The 11,690-nt window shown below is 36.1% G+C and overlaps 1 protein-coding gene across 1 annotated transcript in view; it reads right to left on the bottom strand.

Moving 5' to 3' along the window:
* Window positions 1–326: 326 nt before the first annotated feature.
* LOC145680496 (uncharacterized) overlaps window positions 327–11,690 on the bottom strand; it is an 84,335-nt gene continuing 72,971 nt past the window's right edge. Inside the window, exon 8 of the mRNA XM_081751079.1 lies at window positions 327–791. Coding sequence (XP_081607205.1) covers window positions 592–791 — 200 coding nt within the window. The 3' untranslated portion in view covers window positions 327–591. The remainder of the gene's footprint in view (window positions 792–11,690) is intronic.

Here is an 11,690-nt window from a genome sequence, read left to right as displayed (position 1 = left end):
TTCCTGTTTCCTCTCATTTTCTTCATTTCACCATTTTCATTCATTTCTCATCATCACCATCTGCTTTAGCCTAGCCGGTATAAGTGTGGGACGTAACCCTTAAAGAATGTGTTTGAAAAATATTTTTGCCTAATATAGCTAGAAGAAAGAAAGAAAGATTGTTTTTATTTAACATGATACATAGAATACACAAAATTATATACACAATAATGATAGTAAGTTAGCATATTAGCAGCAAATTAACACTTCCAATTAAATTTTATCCAGACTTGGAATTTACCTTAATTAAAATTATAGTACCTAGGTAATTAATATATATATTTATATTTAATATTATTTTATTATATTACAAGCAGGTGGCACAAAGTGTCACTTGCACAACGTAGTTGAAAAGAATACCCAACATCCACTTATTTATTGTCTCATTTTAACTGGAGTCCATCCATACTGAGATGAGCTTGAAAAGAGTGCCATTTTTTTTTTTAAAAAAAAACATATGTTCTTGAATTATTTCCTACGTATACACAGCCAGCCACACGTACACACAAATATACATGCTAATTGTTAATATGATGTTACGAAATATGTTTATTATGGTTTACTTATGGAGCCTCCCTTATCTTTTCTCACTTGGGACGCACGTGGTAAAGTCAGAGAGGCATGCCCATACAAACATATAGGTAAAGATGGAAGGTGTACCCAAGAATCTTCATTACAGGAATAACGCTCTACCGAACTTAATGGACGCACCAAATCACTTGAAAAACCACCAATAACTAAGATATTTGAACCTGTAAAGAAAATATACAGTTTTCTTTAGAATAGTGCTATTCTCTAGTAGCACATAATTACAGTAGGCCCAACAGTGGGAAATAGTAGGCTGTCCAACTGCCAACGTTGGTCTACGTCGTGATTGACCACTTTACCAATCATTTGACTTAATTCAATTGTCAAAGTAATCGTTTATTAGAAAAAAGGTACAATTGTGATTGGAAGAGTTAAGAGTCTTCATCCCGGCGAAATTAAAATACCGCTAATTTTACAGTAATTATGTGATATCTTGAAATAGATAAAAGATAATCGAAATGTGGAACAAGAGCGTCCTAGACAATATTATTTTACATGAGAAACCGCTATCACGACTCACTTATCTGCTTTCGATTTCGAGCCATTTTGAAAATCGGAATTTATTTTCGCGTTTCTAAACAGCTGCAAACGGAAAGCACTAGGTGACTTGTGATAACGGTACCTCACGCAAAATAATATTGTCTAGGGCACTCTTGTTTCATATTTCAATTATTTTTTTTTTATCTATTTGAAGATATCACATAATTACTGTAAAATTAGCGGTATTTTAATTTCGCTGGGATCAAGATTCTTAACTCTTCAAAACTGTCCGATAAATGACGATAAATTGTGGTCAACCAACATACACTTTAAACTACGTTGTGCCAGCTAAGTGTTTGCTAAGGTTTAAGTCAAATTGTCAGCGTAACCATATATTTTAAAAAAAGGAAAAAAAATAGTACAACTGTGATTGGAAGAGTGAGTTATTCGAAACTGTCCAATAAATTGTAGTTAGCCAAACACTTTATTCTACGTTGATTCAGCCAAATGTGTGCTAGGGTTATTATCCTAATTTTATTATCAGATAGTCTAAACAGTAGTGAGTTTTTGCGTACGAGATGGCGTTAGTATCCCAAGTCTCAGGGTATATGAATCACAGCAGGTCAGGCATGGTAGCTGACAATTGAAGCTAGTAGATGTACAAAAAGTGCTGGAATTGATTTTTTCTGTTTCGGGGGCACAAATACAAATACAGCATACAAATATTTTTCTGTTTCGGGGCGCACAAATACATTTAATCTTCCATGTTCATTTCTATTTTCGTGTGATGCATTTGCAATTTAGCGATTTCCAGCTACCTGTTTGACCGCGTTACATTTCGATTGTGCAAAACTTGACGTCCCAGGAAGAAACGGGAGTCACTTTCGACTTAGGTGCATCCAGAAGCGTAAAAATTAGTGATGGGCAAAACCGGTTTTTATAAAACCGAAACCCGAAAAACCGACATTTCAGTTTTCTCCAAAACCGCTTCGGTTTTCACCAAAACTGGTTTCGGTGAAAACTTTTCGAAAACACACAAAACTGTTTCTATGGAAATGGATTCGGTTTCCTGAGAACAACGAAACACCATTCTGGTCAGAAATAGAACAAATTTTGGAAAAAAACTGGAATCGGTTTTGAAGAAAACTAGGGATGCGCTCGAGTCGAGACATGTCTCGAATCTCGACTCGACTCGACTCGAATTCGAGTCGAGATTCGAGTCGAGACACACTTTGTAAAATTCGAGACGAGTCGAGACAAACGTATTTCTCGACTCGAATTTTCGAGTCGAGACACGAGTCGAGTCGAGACGGCTCTTAAAAATCTCGACTCGACTCGAATGTCTCGAAAATCTTTCTATAATTTTTAATATTATTTTTAAGAAAGTATTCATTCAGAAACAGCCTTGAAACCAATTCCAGCTTTTATTCCTTCAGAAAGGTACAGAACGCATAAAATTAATAGTTAATCTTTAAAGATCAAGATTTAATTTTCAGGTCAATTCAGTTAATTAGAACTAATAGTTAATGTCGTTGTATTTGGTTGTACTGCAAATATAATGATAATAATAATAATAATTGATTATCCAGTTTGTATAAAACTATTATCCGTAGTCTAAATCTAGTTTGTATAAAACTATTGCGATAAAGTGAACTTCATAAATTCTCTGAATGAGCAGTTGGTAGTCTATAGTAATTTAGCATAGTTATAATTATTGTGTTTTCGTTCCCATGAACGCAATAGGGTTACGTAACTTCTGGATTATTCGCTTTCCCAACTATTCTGAGGCTTTAATATGTTGCAGCATATCACGAGCTACGGATAATATATAATGTAACATTTGTTGAACATCACATATTATGATACGAGACTATTTTACATAGTATATCTTATCTAATATAAATAAAATAAAGAGTTTGTTTGTGTGTTTGTCTGTCTGTCTGTGTGCGACCTGGGGACCAGACGAGTGGACCGAGAGTTCCCAAAATTTGGTCACGGGTACCTTAGTCCAGGCTCCAGATCAAGACGAAGCGGTTTTTTTTTAAATTTCGAAACAGGGGGGTCTCGGGGGGGACGTTTGCTGGGACCGACCTGGGGACTAGACAAGTTGACCGAGAGTTACCAAATTTTGGTCACGGATACCTTGGTCCAGGTCCCAGTCTAAGGCGAAGCGTTTTTGTCAAAATTGGAACCAGGGGGTCTCAGGGGGCGCGTTTAGCGAGACATGTAGTAAAAGTAATCCAAATTGATCGACATTAGTGTCAAATCCATAGTTTTCACGGTCGCTGAGATCAATGGTGACACTTCCATCAGCGATGACTTGCAAATTCAGCTACTACTGTATGCGGGCCGGGTGTCAGCGGGTGAGGAATACCGAGACATGTATAAATAGCCCATATTGATTGATACTAGTGTCAAATCCATAGTTTTCGCGGTCACTGAAATGAATGGTGATACTTCCACAGGCGTTGACTTCTAAATACAGCCCCCATGCGAAGAATGGGTATATTAAGCTAGTATTACAATAAATGGACTGCTTGGATTCCAAGAACTAGTACAGATAAGTACCATTCACTTCTATGAATAGGTATTTTTTAAAAGGATTTTTTTAAACACTAAGTTATAAAACAATGAACTACATACAGTAGTTATGGTTTTGGTTCCAAACATAAAAGAAATATGGATTGTTCATGAGATATTGAACTTCAACTTTCACTCCTGGAAAATTTCAATTTTGGAGTTAGGCCACTTGGCATCAAAGCAGTTCACTGTAAGATAAATACATTCCGCACATTAGTAACATAGTTGTTCAGGGGCCTTCGATTTCCATCCTCTCAAATGAAAGCTGAACGATTGCTTGATACATGCTGACTATATAGGAGAAATAGTGTATTAAGTTTTCGAGCTTTGGTGCGTATCCGTATTTACACTCTGATATAACTAAGTTCACACTCAAATCGAGCTAATTGTTTAATGCATTTCGAAAGCTTTTGTTTTTATGCAGCTCATTAAGGAAAATCTATTTCATAATCGTAATATTTATGTACTAAGAAACTATGAACGTAAAGTGGACTCGACCTAGCCCCGTGGCCGCTGTGGCTCAGTGGAACAGCTCTCACCCTTGGTGTGTGAGGACTCTGATTCTGTGTGTGTGTGTGAACTCCGCGGCTAGTGTACGCGTCTTTGCCGCGGAAGACTCGGGTTCAATTCCCGGCGCGAGCTCATGTAGTTCGGATTCCACGTTAATCAGTAGGTCTACATTTCATATATCCTCGCTGCTGAAAGAGACGGTAAAGTCAAAATCAACTCAACAATATATATGTGTGTGTGCTTATGTGAATTTCCTCGTGGCTCTATGGTTAACACATACGCCTTGATCGCGGGAGACTCTGGTTCGATTTACGGTGGAAGCTCATGAAGTTGTTACCGGTATCCCACTTTAAACTGTAGATCCATGCCTCATATAACCATAGATATAATATATATGCCTTTGATACACTTATTTTCCGACTTGGAAGCCATCGAAAATTTCCGGACACAGAGTCCCATAGCCAGAAAATGAAAAACATGGGTACAGAGTAAAACAGCCATAGAAATTTAAGCTTTTTTAGGCTAACTTAATCCTTACATATAATGCAATAGCTTGGCCAAGTTATAATGGAGGAAATGCTATCATTGCAACACTCTGAGAATAGAAAATGTTCGTCAGGTATTACAATCCCCCCCTCTCCTGCAGAATGAAAACCCTGACTAAAACTCTCTCTCTCTCTCTCTCTCTCTCTATATATATATATATATATATATATATATATATATATATATATATATATATATATATATATATAAACTATTTTGTGTAATGTAACAAACAGTGGCGGATAGTATTCATGTTTCCTTGCAGAGGTCCTTACGAAGGTTCGCTTCCATCTTCCTCTCCCCAAGAACTAAGATAAATTAAAAAATTGCTATTACTTGTTAATCTTGTACAAAGGACGCAATTAAAGTCCCAGTGTAACACCCCTTCAAATTTAGATTTTTCCCCTGGAAGAAAACCAGTTATTATTGTTTCTCGATTTCTCAGTCTCACCTACATAAACATACGAATAGAATTACAGGATAGGACATGTTTAGAGTGCTTGCACGTGACATCTAACTATATTTCTCATCAAATGTGTCACAGATGAAAATTTCCGTTTGTACTGCACTGCCTCTATTTTCTGGTACATATGTTTCATTTATGTTATGTTGCTAAAATTCGTTAGGAAACAAGTACAGACTGCGCCTGTGTGCCTGACAAAACGTAAATGTACTGGATAATTATTTCTTCACTTTCTTCAAAAAAAAAAAAGTAACCCACCTCATGTCGGCTAACCAAAGGAGGTAGCGGACCAAAGATAGCCGTTGTTTACCTAAGGTCGTTATACAGGAGGGGTTTCATTCAGTCAGAGGGAAAAGAAAAAATAATTTAAGGTTTCTACATTTGTTTTGAACTGCAATATATTTCTTCCTTTTATTTTAAGAACCATTTCCTTCTCATTTGTCTGCATCAGAAAAAAAATGCAAAAAAATCACTAGAATGTGCCTATTTACCCAAGTACGTACTAGATCACTAGTTCAATAGTAAAATCACTAAATCTAGTACGAAATCATAAATGTGGCATCCCTGGGTTGGAGCGAAAGTAATGGTTGGAGTAAAAACTAGTCCGTATTTCTACTGCGTTCTGTTGTTGAATTCACAGAAATGTTCAAAAATAAATTCAAGAAGTAAAACACGATCCTACAAAAGACTGTTTACTTGCTTACTGGTTTTAGTATTGTGAACTGAAACTCAAGTGCGCAGTCATGTTGAATACTTCTGTCCCTTTCTACTTTACAACTTGAGGTGGGATGAGTCGGAGTCGGAAGTGGTATGTATTGTTTATACTACTTACAACGTTACCCCCCACATAAAATATATATTCACCCTTTCTCCCTTCCCTTTTTCGAGTACAATGAACCGACTCTTTTGCTGAAGAAAGATGCTAAAAGAAAATTGAAATATCTGTGTCTAAACTTTCTTTGAAGCGCAGTCTTTTGTATTTGTAAGGTTTTGCGAGTGTTTTCGAGATAACCAAATCTTTTACCATGGACTCCTGCTGCGAACTGACCGTGAGTAAACACCCGATCTCGCTGTCCTCAATTTCTCTCGCACACGTGAAATGGGTTTGTTGTTTTCAAAACAAATAGGAAGTTACCTTGTGCTTTTGCATTTCTGCACACACACAGGTACCATTGTTGTTTTAATGATCAGAAGAAATATCAAAACCATTCGATATATATGATACGAAACAGCTAACAGAGGGAGGTAAAGATAAAAGTAGGCCTATACCAAGTTTTCCGCGTGGTACCATTATGGAGAATAAATATTTGATAAAGTCACGTAGATGCGCTTAAACCTATTCCATCTGTCCTTATAATTTTTCTGGTCTCATCAATTTCTCAGGAGAATACGTACAACATATGTCCAAATTCCATATATACTCTTTGTAAACTAATGAGTAAACTCATTAAGAACACGAACTGATATCAATAAACAGGAAAGAAAACAATACTTTATACTTCTATCATTTGGTACACATCTCTATGAAGCACAGCTTGTTTCTTTTCGAAATAGCTCCTTCGTGTCACAGCTGCGGCTAGTTTTGTTTTGTGTTAGGATGAAAGAGAGAAATGCAACATTTGCTTCGCGGTGAAGTTATATATATTATTAAGATGAGCGGTGATAAGCGAGGTTTAACAAAGAGTGCCTTTCGGATGCACAATTTAACGGGTAGTTGCAGTCCGTGTTGAGAATCGAACCAAAGCTATGTAAGACATGTTAATATTGAGCTCTTTTGTGGTAAAAGTGAACTTCAAAAACACACAAAAGACTTGAAACATCAAGCTAATGGAAAGCAATTGAAAAATAGCCTACCTATCGCTGCATCTTTTCTGTGGCTAGGAACATGCAGTGTGTAGCAACAAGAATCGTGTTAAGGACTTTTTTTTTTCGAACATAACATTCCCTTCAACACCATAAAAGACAATTTAATGTTTGTTAAAAGAAAGTGCACATAATATTTTTAAATTTTGTTTGTGATCCTATCATGCATAATTATAAATAATGCCCTTCATGCTACGAGAATGAGTTCAACTATACGTCATGGCCCCTCTAAAGCGGGGCCGCTGGGGCTCAGTGGTAGATCGTTCACCTCTGGTGCTTGGGGACCGTGGTTCGATCCCAGCTCGCACCAAGTGAACTTTGTGGTGGACAAACACCGTGTGCGTGGGTTTCCTCGGGGTTCTACCGTTCCTCCTACTTTCTTCATTCCACGATTTCACTAATTTCTCATCATCACCCCTCTCCTTTAGCCTAACCCGCATAACCGTTGGACGTAAAACTCAAAGATTTCACTTCATTTTTTCCCTCGAAAGCGATATCTTTCAAAATTATTTATTGTTAGATATTGTAAATTTACGGTATCTATTTTAGTGGACGGGAAATTTTGCATCTAATTGGATAATTTCATGGCATCTAACAGGAATTCGCAGTTACGAAATTTGCATCACTGTCTTTTGAAAGGATCCCTCGAAAAAATACTACTAGAAAATAACTGAAAACACAAAATGGATTTGATAGCCAAATTCACGTCATCTTGGTGCGTCATCATTTTTCTTTAAATATTTGTATTTAGTGTTAGATTAGAGTTTAGTGTCCCTTTCAGCATCAAGGCTATATGAGACGTGAACTTACAAATTAACGTGGGTTCAGAACCACAGGAGTTCCCATCGGAAATCGAACCTAGGTCTCCCGCACCAAAGACGCGTACGCTAATCATATGGACAAGGGTGTTCGATATTTAGTAATGTGTACATAAAGTTGTGAAATTGCGCTTGTATAATGGAATGCAATTCCTTCTACTGACATAAACCTTCACAATACTTAGCTGGACAAAGTATCTTTAAAAAGAAAATGTCACTCTTTATGTTTCAGTTCCTGGTTCGACTGAAGGATGGAACAAATTGCAATGAGCGTTTTTGGATCCTAATTTGTGTAGTTGATTCATCATAAACTTGGTATTTGATACGGATATGAACTAAAAACGTACAAATATAAATTTAAGTCATTCAAATATCTTTAAACAAAAATTGAATATATATATGAAAGAGTCATGTTATTTCTTTAATATAAGTACATGAATACAGTTAGCTCCTCTTAATGAAAATAAGTGGTGGTTGGTCTTTAAAACTAGTGTGGAAAGATTAGTAAAGAATCTGGCATAATTCAGAAAAATATATGGTAATTCAGGCCCGTGTTTGACATCATCGATTGTCTCAAGAGTGGCAACCCTGACTTAAAGGTTTCTCTTCGAGAATAATGGATTATCTGGGATATATCAGATATACAACTCGAGTTGGAGCAGTATTCTCTATAACAAACTTTCAAGCAGGCAGCATATCTGTTGAAATAAATTATTTCTGAGTATATTAGTGGAATTCAGAACTATTTTGAGTCAGTTCGACTTGTTTCTAGTTAAGGCAAGGTAAATCAATCCCCGGATAGAGAAATAGATTACTCTTATGTTATTTCTTAGTAGGGAACATCTAACATTTTCACGGGAGACAGTGTCTTTTTATGAATATTGACATTTCCACGTATATTTAAGATTGCTAGCAATACCTGGTTTCCATAGTAACGGAGCAAGTCGTAGGGATTTTAGAGTGAGAGCCTTATTTGAATTGTGAGCAAGAAGGATGCTTGTTTACGAGGTTCAAAGACTGTTTTTAAACCACAGTCTGACTGTATTCAACTGAGTGTGAACTTATAGAATACTGGACTAGTTCTCGATGCGAACCTAACCTCAAACGAAGATTCTGCTGAAGGCGCTTTACTTCTCTGGTGAGAGGAATTTTCTTATATTCAACCAACTCAATCCTATAAGTAACAGAATTAGCCTTTTTGATGGAGAGTCTGTTTATAGACCATTCCATGTTTAGGACTTTAGGCCAGACAGCTTTCTGATTATTGAAATTGTCTTTTAGATGTGAGGGAGTATGATGTAAGAAAACACATGTTCTGCTCTCTCATGATAGAAGCACAGCTTAGCTGCGTTAAAGAAAATCGATTTGAAGTTATAGTTTCATGAAGGCTTAAGTAGGCGACTTCTCCGGACTGAAAAGTTGGTCTTTTATTTCATGGCAGTTAAAGGAAATTCTTCTCAAATCAGAGCACCATTCTTAAGCACCAAAATATCCTGTATGGACTGTGGAAATGCTTTATTTATCAAAGTTTCCTTAAACATGTGGTATGTACTACTCTTGCTTGTTAATTACCCTAGACAAACTTACCGGGCAGTTCAAATTTTTACAGTTAAAGAAAAGATTACAAGACTAATAGTTATTTACTATATGTTATTTTAAATGCGACACTAGTAGCAATAGAAGCCACGAACTCATTTTCTTTTCTTTTCTTTCTTTCTTTTTTTAATCGCACACACAAGAACACATGTACACCAAAACGATAATGTTCGACAATGTTCCTGGGTTCATTGCGTGTTTCTATCTCTTGGTAGATGAATGTTTGTCCAGAATCACTATTGGAAATCGGGTTGCAGACCGCGAAATGCATGTTTAATCCTTTGAGACCTGGTAGTAACATTTGCGTACATCATATTTGCGAGAACAAAATACTACTTAGTAAATAACCAGTGGATAGTCTTTGTTACTACTTAGTTCATCATCTAAACAAATTAGATGGAGCACTATGGCTCAGTGGTAGAGCGCTTACCTCTGGTGCGTGGGGCTGTGGTTCGATTCCCGGCAAAGTAGTTTTGTAGTGGACAACATCGTGCTCGTGGGTTTTCTCGGGGTACTCCCGTTTCCTCCCACAATTTCATTCCAACAATTCTTCCATCATCATTCACTTACTTTAATCATTATCTCCCTTAGCCTAACAGACATAATCCTGGGACGTTAAACTCAAAGATTTCATTTCATTTTTTAAAAAAAACCAATTAAATCATAATTAAATTGAAGGCTTATTCTTTTAGTATGGGAAACATATTGACACCCATGGCCGTAATCAGGCTTGAAGATTAGGTCGGACAGACATCATTTAGGGTCAGGCTCTTAAGTATTCTTTTAATAAACAATGCTGAACAAACTAGACAATCGTGTTTTAGGATTGTAGAAAACGACCGTGAATTATGTTCAAACACAATTATTATTATATTTATTTCTCTGACTATTGGATCTTTATACCCTACATTACAGTGTTAAACAAAAGAGAATAATTGTTTGTATAATAGTATTCAAGAGTTTTCTCATCATGATTAGTTTTGTAAACAATTCAATTACACTTATTTGGTGTTTATTTCTAAATAATAAGTCCTAATACAATTTCATAAAATTGTAATTCTTCTTTAGTTTGTATCACTTTACACAATGATAAATCCAAAAGGTGTGTTGTATCGGTGCAGTACCAGTTTTTCACGTTTTTCAAAATGTTCCAAAACCCAAAGAATAATCTTTAATTTCTGATATTTTAGTCGTCACAAATTACAATTTTATAATTAGTCAATGTTTATAATTACTGGGCAGTTGGCCGTTTAAACTAATGACATCATAATAAAGTCAAAACCATAATTTTGAGTTGAATTGATTCTGAGTTTAACGTCCCGTTCAGCAGCGAGGCTATGTGAGACGTGGACCTACTGATTAACGTGGAATCCGAACCACATGAACTCCCACCGGGAATCAAGCCCAGGTTTCCCACGCAAAAGGTAAGTATGCTAACCGTTAGCCACGAAGGAGCTCCACCATAATTTAAGTGGGCGATAAGAAATATCTCGCCAGTGCTTTTACAATAAATAAAATTTTATAAGTATTAAAGAATAGTGGTAAGAGATTTTATAATAGCTCTTTTATTTATGAGATATGAGTATTTAAAAAAAAACAACTAAAGAATAGGTTGGCGGAACTACAAAAGACTCGTAAAATAAACTTTCTTATAAATACATACGCACTTTACTCACCTTTTATAATTGCTATGCTTACGTTCTCCATAAAAACAGAAATTCTCTTTTAGTGATACTTTACACAAGATCATGAAGTGGGTTCAAATTTAATTAAAGGCAAAATAAAATACAATAATCCACAAATATTGCCTCAAGTGAGTTTAAAGATTTCTAAACACTAGTGCGAAACCGGGATCTGCCGTTGCGATCGATTTACAGTTCTTGAGACGAAAGTAAGAAGGAACTTACGCACACAGTAAGTAAAAACAATTACTATGCCTGTAACTTTCCCCCAAATGGGTGTATCTTAAAACTAACCTCACCATTATTTTTCTAATTAAATTCTAGCCCGAAATTATGTATCATATTACCCTATTCCCATTTTGAAAACTTGACCTTAATTCAAAATGGCGAATTTCAAGATGGCTGCCATCAAGGTCATATCTACCATACGACTTCCCCCCAGGACTTATATGTATCCACATGGTTTTTCTTCACTTTTCTTCATTAACGCTCCGTTTACAAAGGGTAGTAAGGGACTTCTGTAGT

This window comes from Thermobia domestica, chromosome 3, assembly GCF_964235325.1.
Source record: "Thermobia domestica chromosome 3, izTheDome1.hap1.1, whole genome shotgun sequence".
Lineage (NCBI taxonomy): Eukaryota > Metazoa > Arthropoda > Insecta > Zygentoma > Lepismatidae > Thermobia > Thermobia domestica.
Note: the sequence above shows the minus strand (reverse complement) of the source record. Positions and strands in the feature narration are given on the sequence as shown.